Here is an 18,523-nt window from a genome sequence, read left to right as displayed (position 1 = left end):
TAATCTTGTAATAATAATGACAGCAACAATAATAATAATGACAATTGTTTCATGCAATTATGATCTCATAGCACGATATTGGCAGTCGCAATTTAATTTATGAATATATCTGTTTAGCTAATTAGCCAATACTTAAATTAATTGAATTAAAGAATCAAGATTTTATAATTGATTTATTGATTGATAGATTTTTTTTTTTTTTATCAAAGTATCAATTATAAAATATAAGTATATCAATTATAAGATATAAACCAATGTAGACGATAGACTTCAATATTTCTCTATGATGAATGTATTTTTTTTCTCAGATTATTTTTAATTAAGATATTTATTTCAATTCAATAATAAATGCTCTAAATAGCAATTACTATTTTTATACATAATGTATATTGTACATGATTTTTTTTTTTAACAATTCTAAAAATATGGCAAATGTATAGGGAATAATTCAAATACGTATTTTACACAAAAGTAAAAATATTTTCACAACAAAAAACAAAACCGTATAAATAAATAAATTCATGAAAATGACTATTTGTGTAACAAGAAAAATAATAATAATAATAATAAAAACGTGATAGAGTATTAAAAATATTCTGTTTTTTTTTTTGAACAAAAGGAAAATTTTGAAGAAAAATTTTACAGAAATCATTTGAAAATAATAACTAATGTTCAAAAATATTTTCTCTTAAATAAAATAAAATAAAAATACAGCATTATATTTTTTGGCTTTTTCATATTTTATAAGTTAATGAGACCAGTTCAGTAATGGAAAAAAAATAATTATATATATTAAAAAGATAGAACAAATTGATAAAATAAAGTTTACCAATAACGAAGAAGAAGAAAAAGTAATAAATATAATGTAAATTTTTATATTTTCAATGTGAAAATAATATTTTCACTGCCAAATTGTGATATATACATATATATGTATATTTTTCCCAACATAGGAAAATAATAACAAAATAAATACAATGTAAAACATCAAATTTTACATAAAATGTTAAAAAGCACTTACAGTTGACATTTATAAAATTTAGTAAACAAAAATACTCAATTAATTAATTATTGGTGCATGGTCAACTATCAGTGCTTTTATTTTGTAACATAATTCTGCTTAAATTCATACTATAAAAAAATTATGTAAATATTATATTACTATTTAAAAATTTATTCAATTTTTCATCTCATCTAATTAAATATTACATGGTTAAAATGTAGTCAAATGATTTAACGTAATTTTGGGTAAGAATTCAATTTTACTTTAAAAAATAATAAACATCATTTGTGGCGCTCAGTTGTATCTATATAAAAAAAAATATATGTACAACCATGTGTATAGTGCCTTTTCTATGAGATTTTAGGTTTAAAAATACCAAAAAAAGAATTTTTAACAAATGAGTAAAGTAAAGAGAGAGAGAGAGAGAGAGAGAGAGAGAGAGAGAGAAAAAAACAAAATAAAATAGAAATAAAATATTAATTCTTTTTCTCAATTAAAAAAATTTGGTTTAATTTAAATATTTTCAATGTCAAGAATGAATTCCGAATTGAATTGATTAATTTGTACAAAGTATTTTAATTTAAAATCAATTAATTTGTGAATTTTAAATCTCATAAGATTTAAAAATCTTCTTCCTGATGATTATTACTATTGAAAAAAAATTTAGAGTAAAAAAAATTTATGTTGTTTTACATTTGTATACAAATATCTTATAACTCTGATTTTAAATAGTTAAAATCAAGTTACAAGTCCTTATAATATTTTAACTTATTTTCAATAATAATCCCCTTTATCGTAGATAAATAATAATGGAACAATTGTACAGTAAAATAAAAAAAAAATATGTAAACAAAAAATTATATAATAGGTAGCTTTATTGTTATCATTAAGATTATAATATATTAATAACAATAACAATAATAATAATACTTGAAATAATAACATTTCTATAATAATATTTTAATTTTAATGCCTGTAGTCATTTTATTTTATTTCAATTTAAATATAATATTCTTTGGTTTGATTTTCTTTGAATTTTGAAGTATCGGTCATAGTTGTTTTGATGGAATTTTTAATAATCAGTTAATTATATACATTTGTAATTTTTTAAATTATATATATTTGTTGAACGTCAGTTAGTAATATTTCGGAACATATTAAAATTTGTCTTGTCAGAAAGATGGTGAATACTTGCAAAAATTACGCCCAAATGATGTTATTCAGAATATTGAATTACTATATTAATTATCAAGATAATATTTTACAATTCTTTCATCAATTAAATCCCTTATGTTCTAGTAATTAATTGTTTTTGTTTTCTACGTGCTTGAACAACACCGTAAACAACAGCAGCAAGACTTCTGCATGTACTTCTGTGTCTTGAGATACCTTCTGATTGTTGAGTATCTCTTCCTAAGACAAAATATGTTTCCATTGCTCCTTTTCCCTTGACCTGAATTAATCCTCGCTTTTGTGTATGATAACCACGTGAATCAAGAATTCTTGCGATATCACGTGGTACTTGGATCTTTCCCATAACTCCTGTTGAATCCATTCGGGATGCTTCATTGACTGTATTACCCCAAATATCAAAAACTGGTTTACGAGCACCAATGACACCACCAACAAGTGGTCCAAAACTAATGCCAACTCTTAAATCAAAATTATTAAATGAATGAATGTTTACGTCTTCCAAACGAAGACGCATTGCTACAGCGTAATCTACTAATTTACACAAATGATCCATATCATCTTTCTTATTATCTAGTGTACTTGGATTAAGCCCAGAAGCTGCCATGTATGTAGCACCAACAGTTTTTATTTTTTCAATACATTGAAATGGTGCTTCATCAAGTAATTCATCAAAGTCAGCTAAAATATTACATTTTTTATTATTTATTTGATTTTTAATTATTAATTAATAAATTAAAATATTTACCTATAATTTCGTTTAATAATCTAATACACTCCATTCCTTTGTTAACATCTTCAGAATAAAATTCCGTAAAGTTTGGTATACTAGCAAACATTACACCAACTTTATCACGCGATTGTGAATATAATTCCTATAATAATATTTAATAAATTAATTATAATGTTTAGTTAGATTAATTCTAGTTAGGATATATTAAAAATTATTTTATTACTTCAGGTGGACGTTCAGCAGTTAAAAAATGATGTGCCACATGATCTGGTAAGATATTTTTAAGTAATTGCATATTATTATGTTTCGACTCCATCATATCACTTAATTCTCGTTCAGCTTGTTGTTTCCATAAGAAATCTAATCTTGATGTTACTTCAACTTGACGACCGTGATACGTTACGACAATTAAAAATACTATAAGAAAGATTAGCATTTGTGCTGAGAGCGGTAAGGCAGTTCTATAAATTAAAAAGCAAATAATAATAATTATTTATGGTTAATATAAATATAAATAATTATTTTAAATTTTTTAAAACTTACTCATCAAATTCTTTATGAGTAACAAAAAATAATTCTTTATATTTAACAAGAATTAATGTTGCATACATAAAAACAATCATCGAAGCAAGAGCTGTTTTAACTAAATAATATAATTTAAGTGCTGATGCTAAAGCAATTAGACAAAGTATCCATGTAAAAATAATATATTCAAATCTAAAACAATTGATTGTTTTTATTGAAAATTCGAATTCTGTTAAATTAAAGTTTGAAATATTATTGTTATTGTCAATATTATTATTTTTATTATCATCAAATATATTTAATATTTTTCGTGATTGGAAACTTATTCTTTTAAAAATTCTCGGTGATGGTGTAGCATGATGAAACTTATGCCATTTTAAATAATTGCGTTTATATAAACGTCGATGATGATTATGATTATGATGATGATGATATAATTTTTTATTAGTAAAAGTATTGATAAATGTTTTTTTAGACTCATCTATAAGTGCTGTACTTAAAAAATGCAACAAAAGTTGATCAAATTGTTTTTCAGTTGATGTAATATGTACAATATTTTCATTTGGCACTTGTTGAGATATATTATCATGTAAAGATGACAATTCCATTGATTGAGGATCTTCTAATAAAAGTAATTTCTTTGGAGAACAAACTAAAACACCAGTTATCGATGTACAAGCCATTAAACTGATAAGACTGCAGATAAATATTGTTCGATATAATTTATTTTGCGTTAAAATAGTCGATGCGTGTTGTAAATATGTTGGAAGACTATTAAATTCCTCAGCCATAACTAATATTGCACAAATAATAAGAATTGTAGTTGTGAAGAAGAGTGATATCAATAAAATACTACAATCAGGTACAACAATGGCTTGACAAATAGCAATAAACATCCAAATAACAAAACAACAAATCATATTTGATTTAAACATGTCTTCTCTTAATTGTCCAAATTTAGTTTCAAGACTTTCATCATTATATCTTAATGTCCATGCATTAATGTTAGCTAATCTCATACGTTTGTTACTTGCTGTCTCATAACTACCACCCTTTTTTTCACTTGATCCTGGTTCATCATCATCATCCTCAAGGTATTCAGCTTCAAGATTGCTTATTGAATTCGTGCTATTTAAATTTTCAAATGGAATTTCCGGAGTCCAGTCAATTCCAATGTCAATATCATCTTCTTTATAATTAGCCATATTATCTTTATTCGAAGCATTATGATTACTTGATAAAATAGCATTTGCTATTTTAAAACTCTTCTTAGTTCGATTGCCCGTTTCATCTTCCGTCCATGCTTTTGGTCTTGATGACTGTCTTCTTTTTGATTTCAATGGTTCAGTCTGTTTAATTAAATACGTTACGACATTCCTATCTTTTAGATAATTGTCTCTATCAACTCCATTTCCAGGTTCAACTTCATAAACGTCATTCAGACATTTTAGAGTTTCTTCTGATATATGAACTCGTCTGTAAATTTAATATTTACATATCTTTTATTATGATTATATAACATTATTATTTAAGTTAGTTGTTTGATATTACTCGGATTAATTATAATATCAATACCCAGGAATTCCACCACTTTCTAAATGATTCGCCAAAGTAACATCATAACTCCATACATCGAATTGCCATTTTCTTAGACCAAGAACACCACACAGTACTGAACCACTGTGAATTCCAATTCTCATGTTAAGATCCACCTTGAAAATAATTTCAATTGTTTATTAAAAAATTGTCTATCTTATATGTTGCGGAAAATTTTTCAATAAACAGTTATCAATATTATTAATAATAACTTTTAAAGTTTATTTATTTAATTAAAAAATATATATATTAAAAATTATTTTGAATAAGTAGAAATTAAAAAAAGATTAAGTTACTTTAGTGGTATACCGAACATCCCTTATGGCTTTGATCATGTGTAAACCCATTTCAACACAACAGTGTGCATGATCATTTCTTGCTGTTGGAAGTCCTGATACACAATAATAACAATCACCAAGAAGTTTTATTCTTAAGCAATGATTTTCAGCTGAAAGTCTGTCGAAACGAGCAAATAGATCGTTGAGTACCTTGACCAGTTCTTGAGCGCTACATTGACTTGCAAGAGCTGATTAAATTTGAAAAATATATTCATTAGCTATGATGAATGTTTAAAATATAAATAATAATTATAAAATAAATTTATTAAACGAATTTAAATGTTATTATAATCCCTGATGGATTCATCATGTCAACTATTAACTGACAATAATAATTAGGTTAATCGTAAACTTAGCGATTACTTGGAGTCATTTTAGGGTAATTTTACCTAAAATCAACTATAAATAAACAATTATTTATCAATTATACTCTATATCAAATTATAATCAACTTAATATTAATAAAAGATAAATAAATAGCTCAATTGAGGTTAATAGTTGTTTTTTTTTGCAACTGTTGCTTTACATGTTTAAAAAAAATGTTACATTGGGGTTAACAGTTGTTTAGATGTTGTTCTTATCACACGTTGCAATTGTTGTTTTGAAGTTAATAAGAAAAAGTTACCTCAAATCCATCAGGGATAATTCATAATTTAAAAATATTTTTCCATTTTACCAGTAAATCCTTTGATGTCAGCAAACAGGATACTAACATTTTCATATCGATGAAGATATATTCTATGAAATTGATTTGGAGTAAATGAAAATGTTCCTCCACTTGCTGTTTCACGAGCAATATCTCTAATCATTTCTTTCGCTACAAAATCTGGTAGAACTAGAAAAATAAAACATCATTGTTTTGAATTTATTATAACCTGATTAAAATGTAAATTCAAAATACATTATCATATTTATGTATATATACATATACATATACATCTAATTGCTATAAAATTTAAAAAATTTTTATGAAATTATTATTATGATTCTTTTTTTTTAAAATAATAAATCGATTTCCATAAATAATACGTTGGATTATCAAGACGATATAGGTGATGCAAAGTCAATCGGCTGTAAATCCACAAGGTAATGATCCTTTTGACATGCAGTCAAGCGCATCTTATGGGCCAACGATTTTAGCTTGTGCTTTTCAACAAGGGAGAATACATTGTACGTTATTATTTACGTTTATCTAAACTTTCGTTTTAATTTACCTTATGTCAATCAGATTTTTTTAAAAAAAAAGCAGTTAATTATCCTTCAACTACTAAACAATAATTATAATTTTACCTGATAAAAGTAATTTTTCTTGCCGATTATTTTCATTCTGAGTTCTTTGTCGTGTTTCCATGGATCTATGAGTCTCCAAAAAAGCTTGACGTTGTCCACGATCTGTAAGATATTTTGTATACATTCCAGCTAAATTAACTGCTGAATAAAGTAAAGTATTGGTCGTAAGCATTTTAACTACACAGACGATATCTCTTGACTGAAAATAAATTTCTTATTATTTAATTTCAATTATTATTATTTTTAATATAAGTAAAGAGTAATTTTGGTTTATATTACGTAGTCGGAATTATGAAAAAGCGATGCAATAATCATTGTCATGTGTACAAATGCTGTTCCAGAACCAGCAATAACACACCATCTCAATGGAAGTGGTAGCATAGCATAAGGTGCATAAACCACAAATAGAATGTACCACATAATACGTTGTTGTGATTGAAAATTAAATCCTCCTGCTACGAAACCTTTAATTGTTAATAATTAAAAACATTAATAATAATATTAAAACATTTATAAAATTATTACAATCTCTATTTTATTAATGGCTATTATGTCTTCAATCTTTACTTCATAATGCTCATTAGAAAGAAAAATAGTTTTGTATAAAAAACAAAATAATAATAATAATTAAAAACCAATATCTATGGCAATCTAAAAATTAATTAATAATGCCATTTTTTACAATTAATTTTTTAAATATCATTCGAAATGATTGAGATTAAGACTATGATTGTTTTTTTTAGGATAATTTTGATTGTAATTTGTTATATTTTTTATAGTAAAAGTTGAAAAAATTTTTTAATGTTTATATATTATTAGAACATGACATATAGAGATGAGTTATTTGTACATACATCATATGTCATCTACATGTAGTTTTATTTCATTTACAAATTCTCATCTAAAGAACATAAATACCTTGGATATTTATAAGCAGCCAAGTAAATATAGATGCCCAGTAGAGATAATTATGCGAAAACCAACGGCACAATCCAAGTACACATACAATTATGTTAGCAAGCATACAACAGGATATCCATATTAGTGTTTGCAATAAACTATTTTTATTTTCATCATTAATTCTTTGGAGCCAAATAATTATTATAGCAATCTGTTATTAAATAATAATTCTTCAATTTATAATAATAATAATAATAACAATAAATATAATGTAATTATTAAAATATTTACCTTAAGACCAAGATCAACGACATTGAGCATAATTAACGATTTTTGTCGTTGTCGAGAAGAATAATGAAAATATAAAGTTTCTAAATTAGGACTGTGAAAGGCATTTGTTAAGGATGGACAGAAAATTCCTTTATATAGGCAGCCACGCTTGAAAACATCTAAAAAAAATTATTACAATAATTTGTAGGCAAGAATAGACTTAAATAAATAAATAATAAATGTTGATATAACCTTGTTGATAACTCATTCCTTCAGTTTTACTAGGTTGTTGTTGCTGTTGATCGGATAAGTCATCAGCTAATGATGGCGGTTTTGGTAGTGGTGGTGGAGATGGTGATGGTGGTGATGATGGTACAGCAACAGATGCTGCATCTAAATTATTGTTGTCATTCAGCGGATCATCTGAATCCTCTGATGGTGGTGCTGCTACACCCCAAGCTGCTAATCCTTCTCTCCCAAGTCTTTCAGATGTCAATTTTTTAACTGCTTTAATCCATAATTGCTTCCTTGGTGAGATACCCAACCTGCAGGCCCCATAGAAAAGAAAAAATGTTAATTAGTTTTTTTTTAATTTAAAATTAAAAAATATTATCTATTACTCAGTCAGATTTTTTTACTGTATAAAAACTTATAATAATTAAGATAAAATAATGAATTTTTTTAATTAAAAAATACTTACTCGTCGACGCTTGGTACGTCGGGTTCCAGCATCATGGTCCAAGTCTGTTCTGTAATCATTATCTCTTGATGATGACAATTGCCCCCGTTCCCTTATTATGGTCAACTCTCTATTGAACTTCACGTTGCCATTAAAACATAGCCACGCGGTTCATCACTACTCTGCATGCTTTTCTGCGTGTGTCATTTTTGTCAGGAATGGACAATTAAAGCAGGCAAAACACTGATAGTGAAATAGAGACAGGGATGAGTTAAGATGCTTAATTAATTCACTTATGTCACCTGTAAAGAATACGGACAAATTTTGTTTCTTGGCTTGTGGCTAAATTTTTAATATTATTGCCGGAATCTGTTGATTTCCATCTAATTAAACCAAACGTTTTTTTTCTCCTATATACAATTGAAATAATGATTATTAATAAAATAATTATCATTAAGAATAAGAGAATTTTAATTTTGAAATTTTCATATTAAAAAATAGTTAACTAAAAAATAATGGAAATTTAAAAAACCAATAATAAAAGAAGTAATTCACACCAATTGAAGTACACAAGCCTTTTTTTGAGCCAAATATCTTGATTTTTAGAAGTAGTGGTGTTGTGATGGTCGTAGATGTGGTAGCTTTCCAATAAGAGTTGTATATTAGTTGTAATTAATCTAAAACGCGTGATACAATACTAATGTGATTTGATTTTAAATATAATGTATATAAATGTATAATGATGATTTAAATAAATCTATATTTATAAATATATACGTTATGGGAAAATATGCATCTAATTTGTTTCTTTTTTTCTTTTTACGTTTTACCTTTTTAGACCGATTGACTCTCGTCAACTGGTTTGTCAACTCTCAGTTTAAAAGACACTGACCGTTCGAGTCGCCCCAATGTTATCCATTGACGTCACTTATACTACTGATGTGTGAGTACAAGCAATTGCACCCCTTCTTTGCTCATATAAACATGGTTTATGCGCTACAGGTAGTTTTATTCTATTCAAAAATTCATTATTATTATGATAATAAATATAAACATTTTGCTATGATAACTAATAAACTTTTATTTAGTTGCATTTAAAATAGTTGATAAATAAAAAAATACATTTAAACTTTTTTTTTTCTTTTTTTTCGTCGTCGATTAAGAAGTCACACTAGTTGAAAAAATTATTATTATGCATTTTATATAGATATATTTAAACGTGAAATATGTTATATAAAATACATAAATTTATAACTTAAATATTAGTAGTACCTTCTGTATAAACCACCACTCCTACAAATAATCTCAAGTCTATTACAAGTTATTTTAATACTGTTAATTACTAATATTTAGCTGTTATTTCGTTCTTCAATAGTAATTATTGGTCATATAAATTTAAACATATTAATTGAAGTAAACAATATAAATAGTTAATTTTTTTAAACTTTTTTCTTTCATTAGTTATTAATTGAATAATAAATATTAAACGTTAAACTTAGTATATTAATATAGATATATATTTATTATGATATATTCAACAAATAATTGAATCATCTAACCACAGCCAGAGGTTTAACCTCATATTGCTTTTATGTTAGGAATTAAATGACATCTTATTAATTATTATTGTTATTATTAGAATAATTTGCTTTTAAAAAATAAATTTTTTTATCAATTTAATGCTTATTTAGCATTAATAGTTTAATAAAATATAATCATGTAACTTCTTGTTATGAATAACTGAAAAATATGAACGTAAAAAATACTAATATATAATAAAATATTTATGCGAATTATTTTATTAAATTTTTTTTAATTTTCATACTCTTTACTGATTAGCAAAAAGCATTTTTGCATTCATTTATACGCGTGCGCGTCAAATTTTTTTTTTTTCATTCTCTACACAGAAAAATAGTACCTCTATTAACCTTCAGTTGAGGTAAAATTGAAATGACACAAAAAATAATATGTGTTACTAAATATAACTGCAAACAAAATAATATATAATAAATAGTTAAACATTTTTCATCGTCACTAACTCTTTTGCTTTATTCTCTTCAATTAATACTTGATGAATTTGAATGTCTTTCTCCGTTGAAGTATCAATAAGTTCAAGAGTAATGATTAATTTTGTAGGTGGATTTTCGTCTCTTTCTATGTTTCGTATTATTGAAACAAAATCTTTCTCAGCAACTAAATTCTTGAAACGATTGCTAACAAGTGGACTCCAATCGTCTGTTAAAATTGGTTTTACACCTAATAAAAAAAATTTTTAATAATTTTAATAACTATTATTTATGATAGATAATATATGTATTTTTAGAAAGTAATAATAAAAATAATATTTACCGTATAGTTTAGCTTTAATAGCTTGATAAGGAAGTCTTAAAAACATTTTATCTAGAGGCAATACCAAATCATTAAATATAGTGGTCATTTCTCCGGTGTCACATAAATAAATAACGACTTGATCTAGAATTGTTCCCATAATATAAGCTCTATGCCACTGATTCATGTGTTTAGCAGCACACAATGTTCCTTGTGCCAATGATTGCTCTGATAATTTAGGTCCATTATATTTATCACAATACTCGGCTAGCTGCCTCATCATTACTGACAATAATCCCGAAGAATCATATGGTTGTACAATAAAATGATAAGGATTAGACACGAGACTTGTTACGTGAACGTCAAATGGTTCTCCGATATCTGGAATCAATGGTTTACTTAATAAACCAAGTCCATTATCTTTTTTCATATTTGTCAGTCGAGGAGAATTTTTTTCTAATCGTTTTTTTATTTTAATATTATTATTATTTTCATTAATCATGTCAATTTCGGATCCAATAAATAAAGTATTGTTAATAGAAATAAGAACATTATCCAGTTGGTTTCGTTTAAACAATTCTACAATAGGTTCAGATGACTTTGGATAAGTTTCTATGACTTTGCAGACTAATTTTTCAGTTGGTGGTGCTAATTCCTTCAAACGTTCTACCATTAATTCAGTTAATATCAAATTTTTAGGATTATTAAGCTGAACTTTATAGGCCAAAGCTGGATATTTTTCTAATGATACTGAAGTGGCTGGTAGTTGATATAATTTAGTGTGATTAACAGTCATAGTTTGGCCATAATCTATCAATAATACTTTAACAGAAGTTTCATTTTCTTGGCTAACAATTTTGACACGTAACCATTGGCCATCAGAACGTTGTACTAAATAAATTTTTGAATAATTAATATTATGAATAGCACACATTTGAATGGCCTCACTGCGATTCATTAATTTATTTAATAAAATATTCATAACTTTAAGACTTTCATTGTTAATATGAATATATATATATTGATTCAATTCAATATGTGAAAGAAAAACTTCACAAATTTTTTCTTTTTCATTAAGCTCAGGTAACTCCAAACTGTTCCATAAACTTTGTGATATTGCTTCATTCATATTAACTTCTTCATCACCACTAGTATCATAAAGAGTACCACTTACTATTAATTCTCCATTAATTTCTTTTTTATTAGTTACTCTACAGTAACATAATAAATCTTGAAGCAAATCATTAGCTATAATTTTAATTCTTTGTACATCCTCGAATTCTTCTAAATCAGTCAAGGAAAATCTTATTGCTTGTGGAGGTACTTTATAAAAACGTTTATCGAGTATATATAATTGATTGTAAGAAACAACTTCATAATCACCAAAATCAATAAAAAATATTTCAGCTGTTTTTGTGGAATCATCAATGGCATTAACTCTAACACGATGACATCCATCTTCAGTTTTTATCACGTAATAATTATTTAGTTCAATTTTTTTGGCACGTTCATTATAAGTTTGATAAAATTTAACCATCTCAATTGACATAGCATAATCTTCGTCACTATAATTTTCACCAATAATAACACCCCAAATTTCATTAATATGTATAAAATTCTTAATATAAATAGGCCAGTCAATATCAGTTGGAAGAACTAATTTTTTCATCACTGCTTTTGAATCAACGTTTGCTGTTAGACTCATCTATAATGAAATTTTAAAAATATATTAATATATTTAAATTATTTAAATAAATTTTGAAAAAAAGATGAAAAAATTAATAGAATAAATTTAATAAATACCTGAGAAATTTTAGGATTATATGGCACTAAAATAGTCGAATTGGCAACACCATTATCAAAAGCTAATTCTGTTGGGCATTTTTCAGCAATACTAACCCAATTATCTGGAAGGGCTTCATTATATTTATCTTTATAATAAAACGGAAGTTGTTCAACAAATATTCCATTTTTGTGAATATTTATTATTTCAATCAGTCGTTGTTTAATTAATTCTTGATCAGTTGTAATCTTTCCTTGATGTAATTTTTTATATTGAGTATAAAGTTCTACTACAGCTTGTTCTGCAGCTAATATTTCAGCTTCTACTTCACTCTTTGCCTCACGAGGATAACTAATCCATTTATTTTTTCCAATACTTACTTGACAGAAAATACCTTTTTTATTGCAATCTATTTTAATATATTCAGGTTTTGGCATATTTAATTTCTCTACCAATAATCGTAATTTTGCTCTAGAATCTTGTATACTATCTATTTGTTCGATTTTAAGTATTGATTTTGGGGAAGAGTATCCATTATCAATATTATTTTTATTATTACTATAATTATCATCTTTTTGACGTGGTAATGGCACTGATGATGATGATGATGATGACGATGATGATGATGATGATGGTGGAAGGTGGATGAATTTTGTATCAGCTGCAAAAGTGACTCTATTCTCAACACGAGAATTATTTTCTTCAACATTCTTAGATACTCTTGGAGATTTTACCATCAATCTATCACTTAATTGAGGACGTGAATTCGAATTATTATTTGCAGGATTTGATGCCGGATAATTTATAACCGGTGATGATGAATAATTTTGTTGTGATGAATCAACTTTTGTATAAGACTGTACATTTTTGTTTAATGCTGGTCCTGAATGTCTCTCTAAATTCGATGTATTTTTATTGACAATTGGTGTTGTATATTGTGATTTTGAAAGTGAATTATTCCCAAAATAGTTATGTCTTTGATCGGTCCTATTATTATTATTATTATTGGAAGCAGATGAATAATTATTTCGTTGCCTTGATGATGTTGATGCCACCATTCGTCTTGGTTTACTCAATGGTGCTGCTTTCCTATTAAGTTTTCTAGGTTTCTGTTTATTAATCATTTGTGAAAGATGAATTGTGTCTTCATTTGGAATTACTTCTACGTATGTAGATCCAGCTCTATCATACATTCGTAATTTTGGAATGCTTTGAACAAATTCTTTAAGCGATGAAAAGCCATATTTTCTAAAAGGAATGTTAGTACCTTCAAGTGCTCGATAATTTTGGTTTAAATTCTCCAATGATATGCCACCTTTTGTTGTTAGAATTGTTGAACGTACAATACTTTTTATTTCATCCATCTTGTAATTAATTAATTTTCAATCACTCCTATTGTTAGTATAATAAATCTTCTGTCTAGTTATCTCGAATCTAAAACCCATAAAAATCATGTTGATAGTCATATGAATACTTGGAACACTGTATCAATATATCAGATTTGTGCGATAAAATAAGCCAAACAAAAATACGATTCAAATGGAAAGAATAATAACCTTGGTATTGAAAGACGTATTGTCACTTGTTATGAACCAGTATGTATTCGAATATACTGCCAAATCTCCTTACAGGCCTAAAAAAAAAAAAGATTTTTATTATAAACATACTTTAAAAATATTTCAGATCTTTTCCCGGCAATTATATTTATAAAATTATTTAAACAGATGATTAATATTGAATTATATATGTTATAACAAGTGTAAACAGTTATTAATTAATTAAAAATATTTTGTGATTACCATATGGTATAATTGATGTATTATAAAAAAATTCATTTCTATTGTATGCAATTTAAATAGGACAAATAACTGTCAACAAATACTGCGAAAACGTATTTGGCAGTGAATAGTTTTCTCTATCAGCGACTAGTGTCCTATATACACATGAGTTTAAATTCTTTTCAACAAATGAACTATGCTTTATTAATTTTTGTAATATTCTGTCCATAAATATTGATGAAAATGAAATATTATCACCGGAATAAATATACATAGAAATAAGTAATTCAATTAATATACTGGAATTCATTACAAATTATTTCGATGAATTTTTGGAATTAATTCTTTTACTGTAAAGTGATAGAGATATAGATAAATGAAATGACATGTATTATTTAATGAATATACATACCTTTTGTATTGCTGCTCGTGTCTACTGCTAGAATGTACTTCTCGGCAGTTAGAGGTTCATACTACACACACATACACAATAAGACGCGACGCACTAATTTGAAATATGAGCTACATACACTCTCATGATTTTGTTTGTGTACATACATATGTATTAAAGATATGTGTATGTATGAACAGGTTAAGATGCAGCCTCGTGATTAAATGTTGATATCCACTTAATAATTTCTCGTCAGATGGCAGTAATGAATATTTTATGAATTTGAATATTCATTTTCCTTTCAATTGGATTTAATTTACATTTTATTTTCATTAAATAATCAAATAAAATAATTTATTTTTATTAAATCAAATTGTATCAGATTTGTCTCAAAGTTGAATTGTTTTTAACTACACAAAGTGGCAACGTATACTTTTTTTTTACAACGAAATAAATCTACAGAATTGAAATTTCTTTTTCCGGATGGTTTTTTTTGTTCAGGAGAGAAAGTTTTCAAGCAGTTGAAATAGGTATTGTATGCATGTATTTATTGATACATATTTACTTTTTGTTTAATTATAAAAAAAAGAATGTTCCATTGGGGCCATTGTTTATGTAATTCTTTATTTTTTGGGCTCAAAAAAATGTCTAGCTTTCACCGAATTTATCAATAAATGTGAAATAAATATTGTAAGAATTTACCTTGAATCATCACAATATATTTGGAATAATTATAACTCTATTTGATATATTTATATAAATTAAATTAACTTGATTAATTAGTAAATATAGATTATTTATGAAATATCGCGACTGACAGTACGTTTGAAAGTCATAGAACGCAACTCAGTAGATGTTGAAGACGTTGATGGATTTTCACTAATTTTAACTGGTCCTCCTTTAGCTAAAGGTGTAGGACTCTGTGAAAGTGAAGCACGATCATCATGAGTAGATTTTTCACGTTCTAAACGTTGTTTGCTGAATTTACCCATTCCTGGTCGATAAATTTCCATTGCCGGACGATCCTTTTTAATAAATATTAAAATTAATTTAAAAACAATAGAAAATAAAAAATAATTATTATATAATAATATGAATTAATTGATTTACTTTGTTTCTAATTCTTCGTTCCAGCCGAGGATCCTTTTTATCTTTATCTTTTTCATCACTTTCATTTTTTTGTAAATTATCTTCGTTTTCACCATCCAACGATTTATGCCTACGAAGATGTGTGCTATCAGTGACACTTCCTTCTCCACCACTACCACTCTCCAATGAACTTCTTCGTTTTGAAATTTTAATATTTTGTTTTAATAAAGTTGCATTATCTTTGCTACTATTTTCTTCATTAATTTTTAATTTATTTAATAAAACTTCTGTTGAATCTATTTGATTAGCTACGACATTCACGTCAGTATTTTGTTGCAATTTATTTGAATTATGTGTCTGCTTTGTATCATCAGTGTTTTGAGTATCATCATGTTGTGTTTGTGATGATTTAATTGGCAACACATTAACATTACATACATAATTCTTAGTATCGCTCTTACTATTTTCGATCTCTGTACTTTGTGTAGTATTAATATTTTCTTCTATTTCTCCTTTCTTCAATTCCACCATTCGTTTTTTCTCTTGTCTCATTTTTTCATAACTTTTACCTTTTTTTTCATCAGTCGTTTTTTCTTTTTGCAAACTACTGTCTTCTTTAAATTCTTTTCGATCTTTAAAGTAATTTTTACCGTCATATTTTTTATCATCCCTTGAATAACCATCTTTTTCATCGCGTTGTTTTGAGTATAATTTCTTTTCATCATGTTTTTTTAAATTACCATTCTTATTATCTCGTTCATATTTTTTATCTTCTCGATCTCTGTAACCCTTAGGTATGCCTTTAGAATCACGATCTCGAGAAACAACTATTTTATCTCTACATTTTTGATCATCTCGTTTACGATTTTTTATTTCTTTCAAAGACATTTTATCCTTTTCATCTTTATTCTCTTTATTTTCTCGATTAACTTCACGTTCAGAATCTGAATTTTTCAAAACCTAAGAATCGTTTATATTATTTTATAATAAAATAAAATTTATTTATTACATTCTATTATTTACAATTACTAATACCTTTGATATAGTTGGTTCATCTTTGACACGTCTCCTCTCTAAATCTCTTCTACGTCTCTCTTCACGTTTTTCATCTTTCAAACGTTGTTTCTCAACTTTACGTTGTTTTAAATATTCCAATAATGGTGTTGTTGTCACTCTTTTTAGTGAATCTATAAATAAAAAATATAATATAGATATTGAACATTATTTATTTGATTATAAACTTTGTAATAGTGATAAATAAATTGTTTTGTAATATTGATAAAAAAATTAAATAAAATCATACTATCAAATGGTTGATATGAATATTCAGTTTTTGGTTGTGAGGTAGAAGAATCAGTTTCTTGGTTTTTCAAACTTTCAAGAAAATTAATATAATAATGATCTGATTCTATAGTACCACATTTAGGATCTTTCTTTCTACCAATTCTTTTCTTTGGTAACCTTTGAAATGGTGCAAATTCCACTACAGCAGGATATTCACTACCTTTGGAATCAACAAATACATAATTATCAAACTTTTCTCGAAACATAAATATATTTTGTTGTTCTAAAAAATTAATATAGGCTCGAGAGAATGAATTTTGGCCAAGGGAAGTATCAGCTTTAACAAAATGAAAATAATCATGTTCAGGAAGTGGTGAAACTTGTTCAATAAATTGACTTTGAGTCATTGTAGGTGGCAATCTTCTTATAACAACCTGTAAAGGTAAATAAACGAGTTAATGAATGGAAATAAAAAAAACAAACTCTATTTCTAAATAAAACTGATGAAGTTTAATATTGTTAAATTCTTACTTTAGTCATTGGTTTACATTTTTCTTTCTTGGCATCTATTTTATTCTTAGATAAATCCACTTCCACATTCTCCATTGAAGGTACATTATTATTATTAGCACTATTATTATTGGTATTTAAAACATTTAGATTTTCATTATTAACTTTATTCTCCAACGATTCCATCTTTTTGTAGCATAATATATTTTACTGAAATAGAGAAATGTTTCAATTTATAACTTTAGCTTTGGACACACTAAACGTGCACATATGTATATAAATATATAGTTTTAATATTTATTAACAATATCATTTCTAAATACAGGATGAACTTGTATTTATTTGATAACTAAATTTAAATATTTTAATGCGATAAAGATTATATAGTTTTTGCGAAAATTACAATTGAGTAGTAAAAGTGATTCGGTTTGCATGAAAACGTTGCCATGAATGACAGCAGCGACATCTATAAATATCAAAAGATCTGGGAAGTAACGAATACAGACTTCCGGAATTTAAATGATAGAATTAATTATTTCATAAATCCCATATACACTCGGTTTCTTTAATGCCTTCCCTAATCCATTTACATTTTCATGTAAAATGTAAGGTTATAAATGATCTGAAAAATGGTATGGTAAATTAGGAAATATTGTTTATATATTTTAAACAAATTTTAAAAAACATAACATGCTTTGAGATTTGAAATGATGCGTCCCCTAGTAACATTCAGGATGAACAAAAGCGGCATCCATCAAGTTGGGTTGACGAGGGGGAACGTGACTTTTGTCCATAATGGGTCTGACTGTAAACACAAGGTCACTGAAAATTACTT

General features: G+C 26.3%; 3 protein-coding genes across 7 annotated transcripts; all 3 read right to left on the bottom strand.

The window, feature by feature from the left end:
* Positions 1-1,987: 1,987 nt before the first annotated feature.
* On the bottom strand, positions 1,988-9,449 carry LOC118069393 (adenylyl cyclase 78C). Of its 4 annotated transcripts, XM_035087468.1 has the most exons (16): positions 9,356-9,449; positions 9,083-9,202; positions 8,828-8,935; positions 8,547-8,595; positions 8,099-8,391; positions 7,868-8,025; positions 7,595-7,787; positions 6,956-7,140; positions 6,677-6,875; positions 6,063-6,221; positions 5,345-5,574; positions 5,028-5,164; positions 3,471-4,928; positions 3,151-3,388; positions 2,943-3,069; positions 1,988-2,875 (listed from the first exon to the last, which is right to left on the bottom strand). In XM_035087468.1, the coding sequence occupies exons 4-16, from the start codon at positions 8,579-8,581 to the stop codon at positions 2,292-2,294; spliced, it is 3,996 nt and encodes a 1,331-aa protein (XP_034943359.1). In that variant the 5' UTR covers positions 8,582-8,595; positions 8,828-8,935; positions 9,083-9,202; positions 9,356-9,449; the 3' UTR covers positions 1,988-2,291. The 4 variants fall into 4 exon arrangements, with proteins under 4 accessions (XP_034943359.1, XP_034943357.1, XP_034943358.1 ...); XM_035087466.1 differs by having other exon boundaries at positions 8,547-8,935; XM_035087467.1 differs by lacking the exon at positions 8,828-8,935 and having other exon boundaries at positions 8,547-8,827.
* Positions 9,450-9,709: 260 nt separating this feature from the next.
* LOC118069362 (tudor domain-containing protein 7B) lies at positions 9,710-14,984 on the bottom strand. 2 transcript variants are annotated; one of them, XM_035087421.1, is made up of 5 exons: positions 14,827-14,984; positions 14,193-14,269; positions 12,657-14,070; positions 10,875-12,558; positions 9,710-10,781 (listed from the first exon to the last, which is right to left on the bottom strand). In XM_035087421.1, the coding sequence occupies exons 3-5, from the start codon at positions 13,998-14,000 to the stop codon at positions 10,540-10,542; spliced, it is 3,270 nt and encodes a 1,089-aa protein (XP_034943312.1). In that variant the 5' UTR covers positions 14,001-14,070; positions 14,193-14,269; positions 14,827-14,984; the 3' UTR covers positions 9,710-10,539. The 2 variants fall into 2 exon arrangements, with proteins under 2 accessions (XP_034943312.1, XP_034943313.1); XM_035087422.1 differs by lacking the exon at positions 14,827-14,984 and adding an exon at positions 14,436-14,639.
* A 348-nt stretch (positions 14,985-15,332) lies between these two features.
* Positions 15,333-18,135, bottom strand: LOC118069394 (regulator of nonsense transcripts 3A-like). Its single transcript, XM_035087471.1, has 6 exons — positions 18,092-18,135; positions 17,710-17,898; positions 17,198-17,612; positions 16,930-17,081; positions 15,916-16,854; positions 15,333-15,830 (listed from the first exon to the last, which is right to left on the bottom strand). Exons 2-6 carry the CDS (start codon positions 17,872-17,874, stop codon positions 15,603-15,605), a joined length of 1,899 nt encoding a protein of 632 aa, XP_034943362.1. The 5' UTR covers positions 17,875-17,898; positions 18,092-18,135; the 3' UTR covers positions 15,333-15,602.
* Positions 18,136-18,523: the final 388 nt, after the last annotated feature.

The sequence above is a fragment of the Chelonus insularis genome, unplaced genomic scaffold (assembly GCF_013357705.1).
Source record: "Chelonus insularis isolate UGA/USDA-ARS -01 unplaced genomic scaffold, ASM1335770v1 contig_408_pilon, whole genome shotgun sequence".
In the NCBI taxonomy this organism is placed as follows: domain Eukaryota; kingdom Metazoa; phylum Arthropoda; class Insecta; order Hymenoptera; family Braconidae; genus Chelonus; species Chelonus insularis.
This window is presented reverse-complemented; position numbering and strand designations above follow the sequence as displayed.

Excerpts from the sequence above, each read along its gene's own strand:
- LOC118069394 (XM_035087471.1), bottom strand. The coding sequence starts at position 17,874 with ATGGAATCGTTGGAGAATAAAGTTAATAATGAAAATCTAAATGTTTTA. Across the intron at positions 16,855-16,929 it reads ATGAACCAACTATATCAAAG|GTTTTGAAAAATTCAGATTC; the intron begins GTATTAGTAATT and ends AACGATTCTTAG. Across the intron at positions 15,831-15,915 it reads AACGAAGAATTAGAAACAAA|GATCGTCCGGCAATGGAAAT; the intron begins GTAAATCAATTA and ends TTTATTAAAAAG.
- LOC118069362 (XM_035087421.1), bottom strand. The coding sequence starts at position 14,000 with ATGGATGAAATAAAAAGTATTGTACGTTCAACAATTCTAACAACAAAA. Across the intron at positions 12,559-12,656 it reads ATAATCCTAAAATTTCTCAG|ATGAGTCTAACAGCAAACGT; the intron begins GTATTTATTAAA and ends ATTTCATTATAG. Across the intron at positions 10,782-10,874 it reads TATTAAAGCTAAACTATACG|GTGTAAAACCAATTTTAACA; the intron begins GTAAATATTATT and ends TTTTTTTATTAG.
- LOC118069393 (XM_035087466.1), bottom strand. The coding sequence starts at position 8,605 with ATGATTACAGAACAGACTTGGACCATGATGCTGGAACCCGACGTACCA. Across the intron at positions 6,222-6,676 it reads AGAAAAATTACTTTTATCAG|TTCTACCAGATTTTGTAGCG; the intron begins GTAAAATTATAA and ends TTATTTTTCTAG. Across the intron at positions 4,929-5,027 it reads GAAAGTGGTGGAATTCCTGG|ACGAGTTCATATATCAGAAG; the intron begins GTATTGATATTA and ends TTAAATTTACAG.